At 37.3% G+C, this 20259-nt stretch overlaps 1 protein-coding gene across 3 annotated transcripts in view; it reads right to left on the bottom strand.

Annotated features, from left to right (window-relative positions):
- LOC136833489 (putative leucine-rich repeat-containing protein DDB_G0290503) overlaps nt 1-20259 on the bottom strand; it is a 119767-nt gene that overhangs the window by 35161 nt on the left and 64347 nt on the right. For all 3 annotated transcript variants that reach the window (XM_067095703.1, XM_067095705.1, XM_067095704.1), the window contains exons 3-4: nt 14498-14712; nt 13510-13685 (exon numbers count right to left, since the gene is read on the bottom strand). In XM_067095703.1, coding sequence (XP_066951804.1) covers nt 13510-13685; nt 14498-14712 — 391 coding nt within the window. The remainder of the gene's footprint in view (nt 1-13509; nt 13686-14497; nt 14713-20259) is intronic.

The following is a 20259-nucleotide window of genomic DNA, read 5'->3' as shown; positions in this document are numbered from 1 at the left end:
CCTTCGGTTGCCATAGCAACGTAGATTGTTTAGGTGACTTCCTCTTCTTTCTGGATCATTTTCTATTGTTTTGTGCTGCCTTTCAGGCTACACGGCTGCAATGCCTAAATCGAATGAATTGTGCAAGATACCAAGAGGTCAACTCAAGGCTATCAATAAGGATGAATGGATTGACTGCATTATGACTGCAATCGATCCTGATTCATGCATTGGATGAGTGAATAACCCCAGAGGAAGTCCAGTCTCAAATTAAAAATATTAAGCCAGACAAAGCTTCTAGTCCTGACAGTGTTTCACCTGGTGTTCTGAAGTTGCTTCCAGTGCAGTGGATCATCATTTGCTGCACTGTTTTTTAATGCTGTGTTCATGTCTGCCTCATATCCTAGTTTGTGGTCCATTGCCAAAATGTCTACAATTTTTAAGAAAGGTAGTAGGCAAGAGCCAAAAAATTATAGAGGTATAACAGTGATCATTTGTTTGGCAAAATTATGTGATATGGTTTTGTGCTCACGACTTGAAAAATGGTTTAAGGGGAGCGTTTGACGAAAAAATCGAAAAATCAAAATTTTCTGAGATATTTTATATATGGCATCATACATATCCTGGTTATCTTCTCAGAAAGTTTTATTAAAAAATTCGCCATAGTTTAGGAGTTATAAACAAAAACAGTAACCCTATCATAGACAAAATTACATTTTTAAATATAATGTAATGATAATGTCAGTATATCGGTAGTAATTTCCTTTTAGCTATGAAATAATAATATCTAAATGCGTTATATGGCAACCCTGTGGACCTAGTACACATCAGCGAAAGCCAGGAATGCCGCAGGGCAGGCAGTGACGTCAGACAGTCAGTCAGTAGCAGCTCAGAGCTTGACTAAGTAAGGCGTCGTGCTGCCCAACCTGAGCCGTGTTTGACACTCGCTTCATCTAGCTTCATTTAGCGAAGTTATATTACTTTGCAAGTCTATTGTTATATATTTTGGCTTTTCAAATATGTCATAAAAACATCAAACTGTGTAACAGCAAGCAAATAAATACACAGAGAAGCAAAAATATCGTATATCTCAAAACTAAAGTTATCGACATTCAAACTGCATCTCCTCCATAACGAATGCACGATCTCAATGAAACAAAAAGCAAACGAAAGCTAAATAAATTGTCTACAAACAAATAGAGTTTTTTCATTTTGTCCCTCAAAAATTTTTGAGAATTTTTTCCAAAAAACCAATCAAGTTTTTTCAAAAACGAAAAATATTCATAAAAAAAGAAAAAAAATTGAAAAAATGCTCTCTTACTTTGTTCTAATATATAATATCTGTCTACCACGTAAATTTGAGCTCTTAGTTTGCAGAAGTTATGGAGGAGATGCATTTTGAAAAATTTTTGGGGGGTGGGGTTACCAGCTAATGGGGGGCGGAAGACGAAAATTATGGTTACAGTCCTTTGCCCTATACAAAAATAAACCCAGGCACAAAATTTGAAACTGATTCATTAAAAAACACGGGAGTTATTAGCGAAAAACGATTTTATCAAACGCTCCTCATATCGTTATAAAACTTTGAAGGCCGATATCTCAAAACTAAAGTTATCGACATTCAAACTGCATCTCCTCCATAACGAATGCACCGACCTCAATGAAACAAAAAGCAAATGAAAGCTAAATAAATTGTCTACAAACAAAGAGAGAGTTTTTTTTCATTTTGTCCCTCAAAAATTTTTGGAGAATTTTTTTCCAAAAAATCAATCGCAGTTTTTTCAAAAAACGAAAAATATTCATAAAAAAAGGAAAAAAAAAAAATTGAAAAAAAACGCTCTCTTTGTTCTAATATATATCTGTCTACCATGTAAATTTGAGCTCTTAGTTTGCAGAAGTTATGGAGGAGATGCATTTTGAAAAATTTTTGGGGTGGGGTTACCAGCTAATGGGGAAAGACGAAAATTATGGTTACAGTCCTTTGCCCTATACAAAAATAAACTCAGGCACAAAATTTGAAACTGATTCATTAAAAAACACGGGAGTTATTAGTGAAAAACTATTTTATCAAACGCTCCCCTTAAGGGGAGCACACGCTTACATAGAAATAATGCCCCATTTTTATGAAATTTTTATATGTTATACATATATATAAGGTGATGTTCCAGAAAAAATTTGAGTGTGATCGGATGATTAATTTGGATTTTATTTAAAAAAAAAAAAAAAAAAAAAAAAATTCAAATGATTCTCCTTCATTTTTAGAGCTATTGCAATGCGGCTTCATACACAGAAAGTATATCATAGTATGAAAAAAATAATGGGAAGAGTTTTTCTACTTTTCCTTTTTTTTTTGGTGGGGGCAAGGTGAATTTCCCCCACCCCCATTTTGTATAATTTGATTATCACGGGTTCCTCGTCAACCTAAGAAAAAACCTAGCCCCAAACAAATATTCGTCTTTCTTTCCTCTTTCCAATGGTATATTTAACTTTAAAATTGACCTAAAAATAAAAAAGTAGTTCGCGTTTGAAGTGCAAAAAAGTGAAAACTGAGAAAAACGACCGTAAAGGTCAACAAGTGGTTTTTTTTTGGCACTCGTGGAAAAAACTTATCTTAAGAGCATTATTTTGCTTGATTTCTGGCTCCAGGTCAGCCCCCCCCCTTTATAAAAAGGGGTATTATTCGCTCGAGGCGAGGGTATCATCAAGTACCACCTAACTCATTGTTGCCTGGTTTGAAACTAAGAAACTAAAAGTTTAGTAGCTACCAGGCTGATATTTTTGACTCATTTTCAGTTTTTTTTCACTTGTTTGGTCTTTTTGGTCTTTGGAGTTTGATTTTCAAGCCTTTTTGTCTCTCGAATGAAGAACTACTTCTATACTTTCACTTGTGCCAAACAGATGTGTTAGTAAGTTGAATTTCTCATACCCAAAGTTGTGTTCAATTTCCTCAATATTTATCTTTCTCAATTGATGGTGCTGAGATTTTCCATTGCTAATTCTCTTTGCTGGGGCACTAAATGTAAACCTACACGATTGGCAATTCATTAAAATATCAGTATCCCATCCATTGGCAGAGACTTCGACCTGAACTTTACCCCTGCAATTTCCTACCTTGCACCTAATACCCGACACTATTCTATCTAACTGAGATTTGATATAATGAACTTGTCATCATATACTCCCTTTTCATCATCCTTTATTCATTTCATCAACTGTGAGCATATTTTTGAAGGTGAAAGTATATAGATTGTGTTTAGAGTTACTGGATGTAAAAAAAAAAAAAAACGGCAAAAAACACCGCAAATAGCGAAAATAATGCTCAGAGTAAAAAGTTGCCTACCACCCACTTTCAGCGTTTGGGGGCAACCCTGTCTCTTACCACGCATTCACCAAGGAACAAGCCATTGTTGTTGCCAGACGCTGCCAGACATAGGAGATAAGGTGATATAAAAATCAAAATAATTAAAATAAATTAGACGAAAAAAGGAAAAATTGACAATAGTCATTAGGAGCCAAACATCAGCCCTACCTCACCGTGTGGGGGGCAGAGGCCCAAAACCCCATCAATTTTAATATTTCGAAGAAATGCTTTGGTCACGTGATAACGAAGGTGTTGCTCATGTCTTTCGGCCATTTAACCATTTTTTTTTAAATTTCAAAAATATTCATCAAAAATAGAAGAGTGCGCTCCCTTTAAGCCATATAGAGAACAAGCAGGTACACAGAGGGGCCGTGGTTGAGATTATTGACTGACCTGGCTAAAAAGAAAAATAAAAAGCTTTTTGTAGTATTTGTTGATTTTAGTCAAGCCTATGATCTGGTACCCAGAAAAATGGGTGTGGGTTGTGATGCTGGCAGCCTGTTTACTTGTTATTTTGTGCATGAATGACCTTATTAAGCTTTTTAAAGGAAATTGTAACCCTGATGGTTTTCTGTCACAGCTGCATTTGCTAGTTTTAATGGATGATACAGTCCTTCTTGCCACAAGCAGAATAAGCACTGTAAATAAAGTATCTTTAATGAAACAATTTTGTAATAATTATGGTATGAAAATTAATGCAGCTAAAATTAAGTTTTTGTTATCAACAGGACAGAGCAGGATCATGAAACAATTGAGGTTGAAGATCTTGTAGCAGGTCTGTGCACTCAGTACACATATTTAGGTTTAATTTTTACTGCTGATGGCCCCATATCATCCTTGGTTACGGGTCATGCCCAGTCCAGGGTGGCACGTCAATAAATTTGTTTCATTTTTAAGTAAAAACAATGACATCCCATTTAGTCAAGAAAAGAGTCTTTGATGCTGCTTTACTGTTATGTCTGCCATTCTGTATGGGTGAGTCTTGGCTGAACGCTAATCTAAGGCCGATAATAAAACTGTATAACTGGGCACTGAGACTGCTACCCGGTGTTAGGAAAACTACTTGTAATGATTTACAGTATGTTATATTGAACCAGTGTACCCACCATTGCAGGACTTAAATTCGGAGTAGGCAAAGAAAGTTCTTTACTAAAATGTACTGCGAGCAGTCTGTGATGGATGATGACCCTTTAATGTTAGTGATAAACACCGTATTGAATGAAAGGTATAAAACTCGACCATATCTCCATGGACTAATAAATGCATGAGTAGATGATGTCACAGTCGCTATGGAGACGCTGCAGCATAATATTTTGAATTCTGAATCATCCAAGAGAATAACATACCGTGACATCAACACAGCTCTCTCAGTTCATGATATTTACTTGTTAAGTACAATATCCCCGAACACGAGAGGATTTCATTCAACCGGTTCAGACTTTCATCTCACTCCCTGGCGGTGGCGGTCGGTAGGTGAAGCAGGAGGGGCCGTGGCTGTCTACCGATGGAGGAGCGTTTGTGTACTCATGGTGCCATACAGACAGAGGCACATGTGGTGCAGCATTGCCCAAGAACATAGAATATACGACATAATTATAATTTTACAGATGAGGACGTATTTTCGAACCATCTTGATAAGTCAGAACAGTGTAAAATAATACATTTAATTCTGTCTTCGTATGTATGAGGAAAGTAGTGAGAATTGTTAAAAGGTGTTCTTCCGCATGTTGGATGTTATGATTTGTTTTTGTTTTTTGTTTTTTTATAGAGTATATTTTGTTTTATGCTTTGCAAGGAAAGTTGTTGTAGTTAAGATTTCCGTTTATTTAGCTGCATTTAGTTTTAATCGTAAAAATATAAACACGCTGAAAATATTATATAGCATGGGCTCAAGTTTTCTAGTTTAGATGTACTATTTGATTTTAAAGATTTATATGTGCATTTTGATGTATTTTTGTTGGACCATATCCAAGAGCTTGTAATTTTAATTGTATTATGTGGTCAATAAACTTCTATCTATCTATCTAGCAGGGACTCAAGAAAGGGGAATGCAGCCATAGTTGTCGATGCCTCCAAGTCCACTTAAGTATTCCTTTTCATCCTAAGGGGAGCGCACTCTTCGATTTTTGATGAATATTTTGAAAATTAAAAAAATGGTTAAATGGCTGTAAGACATGAGCAACACCGTTATCACATGACCAAAGCATTTCTTCGAAATATTAAAATTGATGGGGTTTTGGGCCTCTGCTCCCACACGGTGAGGTAGGGCTGACGTTTGGCTCCTAATGACTATTGTCATGTTTTCCTTTATTCGCCTAATTTATTAATCATTTTGATTTTTATATCACCTTATCTCCTACATCTGGCAGCGTCTGGCAACAACAATGGCTTGTTCCTTGGTGAATGTGTGGTAAGAGACATGGTTGCCCCCAAACGCTGAAAGTGGGTGGTAGGCAGCTTTTTACTCTGAGCAATTTTTTCGCTATTTGCGGTGTTTTTGGCTGTTTTTTTTTTTTTTTTTACATCCAGTAACTCTAAATACAATCTATATACTTTCACCTTCAAAAATATGCTCACAGTTGATGAAATGAATAAAAGATGATGAAAAGGGAGTATATGATGACAAGTTCATTATATCAAATCTCAGTTAGGTAAAATAGTGTCGGGTATTAGGTGCAAGGTAGGAAATTGCAGGGGTAAAGTTCAGGTTGAAGTCTCTGCCAATAGATGGGATACTGATACTTAAATGAAGTGCCAATCGTGTAGGTTTACAGTTAGTGCCCCAGCAAAGTGAATTAGCAATGGAAAATCTCAGCACCATCAATTGAGAAAGATAAATATTGAGGAAATTGAACACAACTTTGGGTATGAGAAATTCAACTTACTAACACATCTGTTTGGCACAAGTGAAAGTATAGAAGTAGTTCTTCATTCGAGAGACAAAAAGGCTTGAAAATCAAACTCCAAAGACCAAAAAGACCAAACAAGTGAAAAAACAACTGAAAATTAGTAAAAAATATCAGCCTGGTAGCTACTAAACTTTTAGTTTCTTAGTTTCAAACCAGGCAACAATGAGTTAGGTGGTACTTGATGATACCCTCGCCTCGAGCGAATAATACCTCTTTTTATAAAGGGGGGGGGGTGACCTGGAGCCAGAAATCAACCAAAATAATGCTCTTAAGATAAGTTGTTTCCACGAGTGCCAAAACAAAAAACACTTGTTGATTTTTATGGTCGTTTTTCTCAGTTTTCACTTTTTTGCACTTCAAACACGAACTACTTTTTTATTTTTAGGTCAATTTTAAAGTTAAATATACCATTGGAAAGAGGAAAGAAAGACGAATATTTGTTTGGGGCTAGGTTTTTTCTTAGGTTGACGGGGAACCCGTGATAATCAAATTATACAAATCTGGGGGGGAAAATCCCCCCTCGCCCCCACCAAAAAAAAAAAGGAAAAGTAGAAAAACTCTTCCCATTATTTTTTTCATACTATGATATACTTTCTGTGTATGAAGCCGCATTGCAATAGCTCTAAAAATGAAGGAGGTGAATCATTTTTAATTTTTCTTTTTTATTTTTTTAATAAAATCTAAATTAATCATCCGATCACTCTCAAATTTTTTCTGGAACATCACCTTATATATATGTATAACATATTAAAATTTCATAAAAATCGGGGCATTGTTTCTATGTAAGCGTGCGCTCCCCTTAAAAGTTCATTTAGGGAGATTACCTTTAGGAGATATGCATATCTAAATGTAAGGAGAATTTCTTGGAGTGTGCTTTGGATAAGGGTTACAAAGTAGAGATTGTGCTCAAGCCAATTCCATCCTCAATTCACGCTAGGAATATTAATACGCCATTCGAACTACCAGTAAGTTTATACTGTTTATGTCTTAGATTAATATACATAATGCAATGCAGTGTTTCAAGTGCAATTTGGAATATAAATGAAGTAACTGGGTGTCGTAGTATAAGACTTAGGCTACAATTAGGTCAGTATGTTTCAAACCATTTAGGCTATACAACTACACTTACAATTTGAAATGCTCTACTTGTTCTGAATGAGTCGGAATAAATTGGTGCCGGGACCAGGATTGTAGCAGTTGGTTGTTATAACAGTGATCTGCATTGTTAGTGTTTATGAAATTTTAAGGATTGTTGTGTTACTTGGCGACAAGGATAAAAACTTGACCAGCTGATGGTGGTGGCCATTTTAGAATTAGTCACATGTTAGCCTAACCTGAAATGGTAAGTTTTGAGATACTTAGGTGAAATTTAATTTGAAATAAAACCCTATGTTGTAAAATGTATATATGTATGTGTATAGTCAAGGGCACATATATATAACTGGTAGTGATCTACCATTGACTGATTTGAAGAGGTGTGGCTAACTTTTAAATATTATATATTTGCTAATGCAGTACATAAATTTTTTTAGAGCTGGCAGTTTATACACTCTTAGTATTAAGAACTTATATATTTTGGTGTTGGTAAATTATAGGCTAAGATGTCTGACTTAGACGAACTAAAGAGGAGACGGGGGTTAAGTCTGCGATAACTAACTGGTCAAAAAAGGTTGAAACCACTATTGATACTGGTGATATCAATAGTACTTCTTCATTGAGAGACTCCTTGAAGGAATATTTGCAGAAAATCCAGGAATGGGATGGTGAAACATTGGATCTCATGGATCCTGGAGGACAGCCAGACCAGATTATGAATCAAGGTGAATATAGCCTAAAGGTAGGAACTGAACTCCTCCACCATGAGTCTTCTAGCTGTAAGGGGTGAACCTAGTGCACTGACATTGCCTGTTAAAGCTAGTGTAAAGTTACCTAAAGTAGACTTCAATCATTTCGATGGTGCTGCATCAGAATGGAATTCATTTTGGGAACTTTATGAAGTACCAGTACACCAATGTACTGATTTTGAGAAAATACAAGTTTTCTTATGTGAAGGGCCTATTGAAAGGTGAGGCTCTGGAAATGATATCTGGTTTTAAATTAGAAGGTGATAAATATTTGCAAGCAGTAAATTTGATAAAGAAATCTATGGCAGAAAAGCCAAAATCATGTTGTGTTTAGTTAGAAAACTCTTCCAAACAGAGACTCCCAAGGCAGATGCAGAATCGCTACAAGGTTTCAAAGCGAAATTTGAATGCTGCATAAGATCACTAATTGTATACAATCTTGCTTTACACCAAACTACCTAGTAGTGCAAGTGAAATAAAAAAACGAAGGTGTGGGGATGATTGGCTTAAATTTGACACCTTTAAAAAATATCTTGAAGAAAAAACACACAATTTGAGGGCCTTTCCACGGACTGAACCAGTAAAAGCTGATACATCAGACACAGTATCTACTTTCGCAGTAGAACAAGGGCAATCTGTGAGCCCCCCGCCCCCAAAAAAAAAAAAAAAAATTGGTAAGGCCTAAAGAAAATACAAATAAAGCCAAGATAAACCAAGTTAGAGGATGTGCACTTTGCAGAGGCAACCATATATGGGCACACTGTAAATCTCATGTAACTAGAGAAGGAAGATAAAATGACTCAGAACTCTGGGCTTGTGTTTCATATGTGCATCCAATATACACTTCAGTTCTGAATGTGACAGGCAACGTTGTAACAACAGCTATATGCCATCGAAACCAACCAAATAGGTCTACTCTCTCTGACAAATACAGGACAGGGAAATAAGATGACTAAGAAGTCGATCTTACCTACAGTCACAATAACCCTAAAGGGTAAAAGAGGTAGCGTTGTGTGAAAGAGAGGGTTATTGGATACCTGTGCTGAGAGATCATTTATAAAGAAATCTGCTCTTGAGGGACTCCACTATAAAAGTAAGGTTCAACTTCTACACCAGTTAAGGAATGTGAAATGGTTAACATCTCTGTACCTCACCGGGGTAGATTAATAAGTATAGATTGTATAGTGGTAGACGAGCTACCAGAACACAAAGAAATTCGATGTTAAGAAGAACTTAAGGTCGCTACGTAGAACGAAAATCAGCTTGGCTGATACAGATTTTGATCTGCCGCAGAGAAACAATCACTTATAGAATTGTTAATAGGGGCTAACAATGTGTACAACATTTTACATCTGGGGTTTAGGAAATTTGAAAATTTAAAATTGCTACCAACCATATTTGGTTACGCGGTAACCGGAACATGTAGTTCTCCTCTCACCAAGGAGGTTCATGTTTCCATTTTGAAACTGGCAGTGGAAACCATCAATATAATTGTGTCTGGAGGGGCTACTCATTTAAAGGATCCAAGGGAAGATCTTGAAACTTTATGGAGTTTAGATCATTCAGATACTGACTGCAGTGAGCTAACAGAAGAGGAACAGAAAGTATTGGAGAACTTTGAGAGTACTATAACTTATTTTGAAATTGACAAACAGTATGTTGTGGCATTGCCTTGGAAAGGCAATAAAAGGAGATTAACTCCTAACTTTGGGTTGGCTTTGAACAGATTAAAGCAACAGTGTGTCAAGTTTCGGAAGGACACTCAGTATCTAGAACACTACCAGAAAATCCTGAAGGATCATGAGAATAGGAGATTCATGGAGAGAGTGGAATACTTTAAAACAGAGGAAGACTGTCATTTCTTGGCACATCATGGTATTAAAAAGGACACTGCAACAACCCCTATTAGGATAGTATTTGACTGTTTGGTCAGACGGGAAAAGTGGGTTAGTTTAAGCTTGAACAATTGTTTGTGTATGGGACCACATATAACAGCTGACCTGCTCCAAGTTCTGCTGCAGTTTAAAACAAAATCATTTGCCTGTATTAGTGACATAGAGAAAGAATTTTTAGTGGTGCAACTCAGGGAAGAAGATAGAAACTATACTAGATTTTTATGGTTGGAAGAGCCAAAAGACCCTAACAGTAAGTTGCTGGTGTAGAGGTTTACAGATGTTTTATTTGGAGCTACATGTTCTCCCTTTCTGCCGAATGCAACAATTAAGAAACACCTATCTATGGTAGAAGGTGATGTAGAAAGGATAGAAAGAGGACTATATGTAGATAACCTGCAGTTCACCAGCAATGATGATAATGAACTGGTAAATTTTTTCTTTGAAGCAAATAAGAATAAGGTATTTGTGCAGGCACATTTATATCTGAGAGAATGGAGAAGTAATAATGACTCGTTGCAAACCTATTGCTAGAGCATATGGGATTAGTGCCAGAGAACAAACAACTCATAAGGCCTTAGGTCTGAATTGGGACAAAGAAAAAGATACCTTGACATTACACCTGACTAAGCAACAACTGGATTGGGATGAACAACTCCCAGATCCATTACAGAAACAATGGGTTGAGTTATCTGAAGACTTGGAAAAATGTCTTGATATTTCCTTTCCTAGGAATACTAGCCTAGGAGAGGGGGGACTCCTTACACATACTCTGTAATGCCAGTGGATTAGCATATGGTTGTGTAGCCTATAGAGTTAAGAAAGAAAACTCTTATTTAATGGTGGCAAAGGCAAGAGTAGCGCCCACTAAAGGATTAGCTGTTCCAAAACTTGAGTTGATGGCATTGCTGCTAGCAGCAAGAATGGTCAAATTTATTCAAGAATCCTTTGAGAAAGATGAAATTGTAGAAGTGTTTGTTTGGTCGCACAGTAAAGTCGCCCTAAACTGGTTAGTATTGAATAGTGTTCTCCCTGTATTTGTGAAAAATAGAGTACAAGAAACAAACTTTAATTCCAGAGGTGGTCTTGTCCTATGTGCCTACAGATGATAATCCCAGTGACTGGTTGACATATGGGAAAAGGACAGAAATGATCTTGGATAGTTCTTTCAGGTGAGAGGGACCCCTTGGTTAAAAAATTAATCTTGGCCAGTAGATAGGTCATGGGTTGGTGGATCACTTGCATAGGGTAAGGAAGAGAGCATTTTGGTCAATACTGTAATACTCATTTGCTGAATTGGGAAAGATTCAGCTAGGTTACAAAGGTCTATAGAACCACAGCATGGATCCTACAATTTTTGAATAATTGTAGTTCAACCAATATAAAGAGGCATGGTGAACTGACCTTGGAAGAACTCCAAGAGGCAAAGAATAAGACTATTGCCCTCATACAAAAGGAATTTTTCCAAGAGGAATACGAGTTTGATGAAAGGGGTAAGAAAACAAAACTTGCTCTCGTACACCAGTTGATTCTTTACCTGGACAATGGGGTAATAAAGTGTAAGGGTAGACTAGAACACGCACAGTTACCCGAAGCTGCTAAGTTTCCTATACTACTGCCGAAAAGTTGCTATGTTACTTGTGTAATTATTAAGGAACATCATGATGCTAATGCTCATATGGGTGTAAATGCAACTGTGGGGAGTGTCAGACAGGAGTTCTGGATCCCATAGATAAGGCAACTAACTAAGAGTATATTACACCATTGTGTTATTTGTAGGAGAACAGGGGAGGCAGTATAGGCCCAATATAGTTCCTCCATTACCTGAGTTCAGGGTACAATATAAGCAACCTTTTAATACCATCTTATTTACGTGGCCCAATAACCACAGGCATGCATGTGGAGCTAGTTGATAACCAGTCCTCTGACTCGTTACTCATGAGCTTTAGAAAGTTCTGCAGCAGATGTTTCCCAGCACTTACGTTGAGTGACAACGCCATCACATTTGTAGCGGCATCAGAATATCTTAAGACCATGTTAGAGAGGCCCATCGAGTAGGAACTATGCATGGCTCTTGGCCCAGGATAGGGGAAGTAGTCCTCATTCATGACAAGGGGCCAAGGAGTAAGTGGAAATTGGGCCAAGTGATCGAGTTATATATGGGGCGAGACAAAACCCAAGAGTGGCTATTATAAGAAATGCTCATAGCCAGCTCATGAGACCTGTAATTAAGTTATACCCCTTAGAGCTGTGGCAGGAGATAAGGGAAACTGATCTTGCGACAGAAGACATTCAGTCAAACACTTGCCCGAGCTGAAAGACTGCTCAAATAGCTGAAGAAGCCAGAAAGGCATTGGTAAGAACAAGACTATTTTAAATAGTGAAGGCATAAGTTTTCCTTGCGGGGGAGGATGTCGAAACTTCCACAAGAGAGATTGTACTTTTCCACAAGTTGTGGTACAGTTTTATGTATTGTTTCTAAATTTACGTAAAGTGGAAATGCGCATTATGAAGAAAAAGGATATTATGTTTTGTTGTGTTTGTATTTAGTAAAAGCATTGTGTTTGGCTGTTTCATGTATTTAACTGCAAGTATACGTGTAACAGTGCTTAAGTGCTGGCCATCGGCTGTTTGTTGGTCTGGTTTTCAGTTAAACATTTGGTGCAGGGTGGTTGTATCTAGCAGGGACTCAAGAAAGGGGAATGCAGCCATAGTTGTTGGGTCCTCCAAGTCCACTCAAGTATTCCTTTTCATCTTAAAGTTCATTTAGGGAGATTTCCTTTAGGAGATATACATATCTAAATGTAAGGATAATTTCTTGGTGTGTGCTTTGGATGAGGGTTACGAAGTAGAGATTGTGCTCAAGCCAATCCCACCCTCAATTCAGGCTAGGAATATCGAATGCGCCATTTATACTAACAGTAAGTATATATCATTTATGTCTTATTACAATGCAATGCAGTGTTTCAGGTGCAATTTCGAATATGAGTGAAGTAACCTGGGTGTCATAGCATAAGACTTAGACTACGATTAGGTTAGTATATTTCCAACCATTTAGGCTAAACGATTACACTTGTGATTTGAAATGTCTACTTGTTCTGAATGAGTCGGAATAATGTGTGTGCTGTTTCATTCTTTTGGGTGTATTTTCTTAGATTTCATATAATTTTTACACAACTTTGTGGTTTTGTGTGTAGGAGGGTCTGTGCTTCATTCAAGTTTTTCAGCATTACTTTGAGTATTCAACCTTCCTATGTTTTTCTCATTAATGTCAGGTGCTTTTGTGCATAGGTTAACATCTTGACAATGTTTCACTTCGTTTTGCAATCATTTTAACCCGTGAAAAGGATTTTATAGTTTTCATGAGTGTTCAGCATAACCTAGTACAGTATCTGCATTGTTTCTTTCACAACTTTGTTTCCTCAGTAACCATCTGCTTTTGGTTCTCTGTTTACAAGTATAATAGTTTCTAGTTCTGTTATCTGATTGCCTGAAAAAAAAAAAAAGGTATACGTAACACTTACTTGATGCCCCTAACCAGATTTTCAGCATTTTTCTTCCTTGTGTCCAAATTAGGATGCTGAAGTGCTGTAAGATCTACTCCCTGACAAAATGTTGGTCCTGTGGCTGTCAATAAAACCATTCTCACGGTTTCATCTCTTTTCAAGATATTCAGGGCTTCACATAACTCACGCAACACCTGAAACAATAAATATTTCCTTAGGTTCCCTCAGTAATATGTAGTCTCTTACTAAAACAAAATAGTGATAAACAATGCATTAAATAAATCTATGTATATAATACAAGAGTTTCACTAGTCAAAAATTCATGTTAAAGGCACATATAATATCATTTTATGAGTAAATGTTTAAGGCAAGTTCTTTACATGTAAACTGAAAAGGTAAGCAGTACACTGAAAGTACTAATACTGGTACTGCTTTTTACTTGAAAAGATAAGCAGTGCACTCAGAATTCTGATACCAGTGTTTTACTCAAATACTTTTTCACCGCTTTCACCAACAAACATTTTCTCTAAAATATTTTGTTGACCTTCTTATCTAGAATTACTTCATTAAATAAACATTTGAGTTAAGCCTTACTGATTTATGATACAGAGGCACTAAAGATAAGCAATATTAGCTACGTTCAAACATCCAGCACTTGAGAATGTGAAAGAGTAAGGAGAGTTGGCCTAGTTGCACAACAAAAAGTGCTGGTTAAGGAGGTTGGATAGAACGACAGGAAAAAGGAAGTAAGAAGTGGGGGTTAAGGTAAAAGGCTAAAAAGCTGGTGCATCTAGAGGATAGAGTCCCTACAAACAACCTAGTACCATATTGCCTGCAGTGCACCCAATGGGGTACACTGACATCACTACCTCTATATGAGAGAGAGAGAGAGAGAGAGAGAGAGAGAGAGAGAGAGAGAGAGAGAGAGAGAGAGAGAGAGAGAGAGAGAGAGAGAGAGAGAGTTTGTTTTATCCATTTTTATATGTATACAAAAATTTCACTTTACCCTAGAATTCAGAGAATTCTTCATTTTGGTGGTGGAAGGAGACATGATTATTTGTGTGAAATTGTTGAACTTTCTCAAAGCAATATCTCTATAATGATTGTTGGCTTCACTCTGCCTAACACTGGCCCTTTGTGACTGTCGGAGAGTTTCACCGACTCTAGCTCGTCCTCGTCCCTGTCCACTTAACTCGTAAGAGCGTACCAGTGAAGGAAGGCCTGAAAAATTATATAAAAATTTAACAATGGACTTCATAGACCTTAACTATTTTTACTTCTGATTACAAGAAATAAGTCTGTATTTTAATATAGCTAAAATGAAAATTAAATGGCCCCCAAATAATTGGAAGATTTAAATCAAAGACAAACCACACTAGTGCAAACACCATACCGAATTTTTCAAAGTAATTTGAAGGGCAAATTGCCATTAGTATCATACCTCACTAAAAATTACTGAACACTGCAAACATTCTAGGCGGATGGCATGGTAATTATTAGTTGGTCAAAAATTTTTTATAAACATTCTTAACCCTCTCGCACTTACGGGGGTTACTATAGCGCTACCCGGTACACGACTTATGCCGTGGAGGAAAAAGTGGGGCTCGCGCGGAAAAGTTTCTCTGTAAAATTCAATATCTCCAAACTATAATATTGGCAAGCGATCAAATTTTTTCCTAAAGCAATCAGAAAATCTTTGCAAGGCTTAGAAATAATAAAAAAGACGTGATAAACGAGAAATTTTCAAGGAAAATCGTAGATATTTTTTAGAAATAATCATGACAAATATAATAATTCGGTTTGGGGAGTTTATTTTATACGTAAATTGTGTGGAAATGTTTGAACTTTCACGTGGAAGTAATCATTTTGCTATAAATGCATTTGCTAATTAGCTGTTACCGATTAAATAATGCTAATTTTCTACGGAGTGCAATTTTCAGATTTTCCAATCTTCTTATGTTGACGTTTTGTATCTTACCTAAGTAAGGAATAAAGATAGAAAAAAAATAAAGGTGGCATTAGAAAGCTAAGTAAATTTCCTATATTATGCACAAAAAAAAGATATATGTATTATTAGAATAAAATTGAGCAATTGTTGTTAGAATACAGAAAATCTTTTTTTTTCTAAGAAAATACATGGCAACGATTACTATATAGAAACGTTGATATTTTTACATTTTGCTGTTCAGCACGATAAAAGTTCAAAGAATGGCTGTTTGAATGATATATAATACATGCACACTGATGTTACTTACAGATGCACAAACAGGTATACAAAAAATGATCTACGCATGTGTAAAGGCTCACGAAGGTGACCTTTGAAAAGTTGGGTCAGCTATTCGCAGGGTCCATTTTCACTATACGCAGCAAATAGGAAAATGCTGAAACATTCGCATACCACAAGGGTCAAAGAAACCACCTTGGTGACAAGACACGGGCTGGAAAATGCATTTTCAGCAAAGAACGTTCTAGAAGCTGAACCAGTTACAAAATCCGGTTTTGAAGGATGCATGTCGATAGTGACGCCTTGAAATACAGAGGCGTGTCTTGTCGAACTTTGACCTCGAATGATGTCATACAAAAGTACGTTCGTTCGTGCGTTGCATAATGAATATAATGGGAGGAACCGTTGTTCGAATCGGACTTGTGAGATCCGATTCATGTGTGTCTAAAGATGTGAGTGATTTTTCACATGGAGACTGTCCCAGAGGACTTGTGGAGTATTTCTGTTCCACTCCATTACTATTCCTTTTTTCCTCTCTCCCTCCTACAAGGATGAGAGTGGTATGACATTTGAGATGACCTGTTTTAATTGATTGACGTGTTCATGTTTTGACAGATGAGTTATTTTCTGTAATTGGGGGTTTATGATTTTGGAGCATTATTTCCTTAGAAGATTTTCTAGTAGTGTTGAAACATTGGATTTCATTCTTCGTAATTTTTAAGAAGTTATTTTTCGTTGATTTTGTCAATAAAGGGTTTTAGTTTTGTACTTAGTATCTCATTCCAGTAGTCCTTAGATTTTAGTTAGGGAAAGATATAACTTATGATGCTGGCTCATGTTACTGCTATCACACAATGTCTCGGGATAAGCGAGATCAAAGCTCTGTTCATAAAACAGAGACTTAAATCAAGTATAGGCTCAGAAATGGCCTTTACAGTTTTTGGTGGCAGCGGTGTGCGAAAGTTTTGGTGGCAGCGTAAAAGGTAGCGTATAAGGTAGTTAGGGCAGTTAGAAGGTGTTAAATAATTAGGCATGTATACATTTCCAAAGAGACATAAATTAGTGTTGGCATCTCAGGATAGGATTTTGTGGGAGTCAGCAGCTGCTGGGGGCGAGCTGCGAGCGTCTCTCTCGCTAGCTAGTGTTTCGTGAAGTGTTTTGGGTAGGGGGTAAAAACAGTGATATTGTATAATAATTGCGATATTAAGACCGCTATGCGTGTTTAAAAGATGTGATGACGCGTGAGTGTTTTTTTTTTATTTTTGTTTTCTCTCTCTCTCTTCGCTTGGTGAAAATTTGCGCGCTGCTAACGTAAGTGTTGTGATGTTATCTTTTTCTTTTTTTTTTAGTTGTGTTAATGTGAAATTGTCCTTTTCGTTGTGTTGTAACTGGTGATAGGGACAACTGTGTGTTTTTTGTCGTTGAGTTTTAACTAGTATTTCGGTTGCAACGAGTGTGTTACGTCATCACCACGGTGACATAGTAATTGCGTCACGAGTTTGGGCGGAGCGTCGTGCTTGCTTTGCCACGCCTAGTGAAGCACTGAGCGTATTATGGTGTGTTGTATTTTCTTTTTTTTTTATAGCAATCTGCGGTACACATCGGTGTGTATTATGTAAGGGTGATATTTGGTTGTTGGGTTATTTCTGGGAACTTTAATATTTGGGTAGTATCCTACATGATATTTATGAGTTGTGGGGTGCAAAACAGTTTTTGCACAAGTGTGAATGCACTTCTTGGTTTTTGTAGTCACACACGTATGTGCGTGTGGGTATGTGTGTGTGAGTATGTGGGCAGAGCGCTTGCCTTTGCTTGAGTGACACTTTCCGTTTGGACAAAGGGAAGTGTTGATCCTGCAGTTTTTGCCGTTGGAGACAGAGCAAGCCCCGAGGTTTGGTGTTAGCATTTTTTCTGTAAGCGTCATCAGGCATTCGATGTATTGTAAGAGGGTGGGAAACGAATTTCTCTCTCTCTCTCTCTCTCTGTGCCTGAGAAGTGCTTTCCCGTGTCTTTTTTTTTGTGGCCTTTTATAGCTTGGCCTTGGGAGAAGTGAACTTGACCTTTTTTTTTTGACTAAAGAGGAATCAGCTGAACTATAAGCTAGGTCCTAAGTTTGAAGGTCCATTCCGCGTTGTTGAAGCAAAATTGGGTAATAGATTTATTGTTGTGAATGAAAACACAGGTGTGTCTCATCTGACACATATTTCTAAGATTAAAAAGACGGGTTAATGGGTATTAGCATGGATGCATTCCTGGGTTGTATTGTTGTTATGGTAATGGGTAGTTACGGGTCATTTTTTTTTTCCTTTCGGGTTTTAATGGGTTGTAAATGGGCATGACTTGTAGGTTGTTGTAATTCAGGAGGACGTTACTCCGTAGAGTTTTACGAATTTTTAATAGTTCGGGTTCATTGTGATTTCTGAAGTAAGCTGCAGTACTTAGTGTAAATTGTGTGCAGAATGCTGTAGAGTTTTGTAGATATATGAATTTGAGTTTTTGTTTTTTTTATATGGATCGCAACTGCGGTTAGGGATTTCATCGTTCGCACTTGGCGATAGAAATGGGTTACTTTGAGTTAATGGTTTGTTTTCATATGATTTTGGGAATTGTGACATGGGCTAATTTCATACGAGATTTGACCCGTGTGTTATTGTCTTATTATGTTATTATGTTGTGTGTTTTGTCGTCTGACGCAATATCTTTGAATATAGAGTTACAGAATAAGGGTTTGTTGTTTAGGATTTTGTTTTGGGGAGGTATTTAGTATATCGGACCGAACGGGTCTGATCTTTTTCGGGTTGGGATATGTCAGTTAGGATTTCGGAGAGGTTTAGGAAGGTTTTTGATAGGGATATCGAATTCGAGTATTTGGGTTTTTTCAGTTCTCTTTTAAAATTAAGGGAGCTGTACCATGAGTAATTGTAGTTGTTAGGATCATAGGAGCGATTGCCATTAAGTTAATTACTATTTGGTTGAGAATTAGTCAGGTATTGCGAAATATTCGCTAACCGGAGTAGAACCTTGATGTCTTTTACGAGATATGATACCTTTCAGATGTTTAGGATTGCCTTTAGTTATTCAGTGTATGGATAGGATTCTTGAGTACTTTTTTCTGTTGGATAGAATTTTTTATGAATAGTTCCTTAGAGTTAGTGTACTTGGTAGTGAGCTGACTGTGGAAATTCCGGGTACCAACTTGGAATTGTTTCACATTGAGAACATATGACCTTTGCACTAGTAGTCTTATTTGGTTCAGTAATAATATGGTATAGGGAATAGACGAGTTACTTTTTGATATGACTGTCGATATGACCGACTCACGGAAAATACCACTCCCTCGAAATGGAGAGGTTGGAATAGCTTCACCGTCCTCAACATATGAGAAAGCTGTCAACGTTACTTCTGCACTTTGGAGAGATGTCGGGCAGGATGTCTTCATGTTGCTGTACTTTCGAGGAGACGTTGGGTGGCGCAAAAAAGATTTGCGAGCCATTCATTTTCGTCGGATCACTGGGAGATGTAGGAACACTTTCAACATGGGCTTGTGCAGTTGCGAGCCATTCATCTTTGTCGGATCGCTGGGAGACGCAAGAATACATTCAGCTTGGACTGGCGCAGTCGCAAGCCTTTCATCTTGGTTGGATCACCGTTGGCGTGCGCAGTCGCAGGCCTTTCAGTGTGAGGCAGTGCCAGGAGTGAAATCGTCTAGATAAATGCGTTTCTTGAATGAACTGGTTGTACTATAATATCTGTGTTATGAGATATATATATGAGTTTTGCACCTAGACATTTTGGGGTGGGGTCCACCTCAGGTGCGTGGACCGAGCAAACTGTAAAGGCTGGCAAAGGTGACCTTTGAAAAGTTGGGTCAGCTATTCGCAGGGTCCATTTTCACTATACGCAGCAAATAGGAAAATGCCGAAACATTCGCATACCACAAGGGTCGAAGAAACCACCTTGGTGACAAGACACGGGCTGGAAAATGCGTTTTCAGCAAAGAACGTTCTAGAAGCTGAACCAGTTACAAAATCCGGTTTTGAAGGATGCATGTCGATAGTGACACCTTGAAATACAGAGGCGTGTCTTGCGAACTTTGACCTCGAATGATGTCATACAAAAAATGCGTTCGTTCGTGCATTGCATAATGAATATAATGGGAGGATCCGTTGTTCGAATCGGACTTGTGAGATCCGAGTCATGTGTGTCTGAAGATGTGAGTGATTTTTCACATGGAGACTGTCCCAGAGGACTTGTGGAGTATTTCTGTTCCACTCCATTCCTATTCCTTTTTTCCTCTCTCCCTCCTACAAGGATGAGAGTGGTATGACATTTGAGAAGACCTGTTTTAATTGATTGACGTGTTCATGTTTTGACAGATGAGTTATTTTCTGTAATTGGGGGTTTATGATTTTTGGAGCATTATTTCCTTAGAAGATTTTCTAGTAGTGTTGAAACATTGGATTTCATTCTTCGTAATTTTTAAGAAGTTATTTTTCGTTGATTTTGTCAATAAAGGGTTTTAGTTTTGTACTTAGTATCTCATT

Source organism: Macrobrachium rosenbergii, chromosome 51 (genome assembly GCF_040412425.1).
Source record: "Macrobrachium rosenbergii isolate ZJJX-2024 chromosome 51, ASM4041242v1, whole genome shotgun sequence".
Lineage (NCBI taxonomy): Eukaryota > Metazoa > Arthropoda > Malacostraca > Decapoda > Palaemonidae > Macrobrachium > Macrobrachium rosenbergii.
Note: the sequence above shows the minus strand (reverse complement) of the source record. Positions and strands in the feature narration are given on the sequence as shown.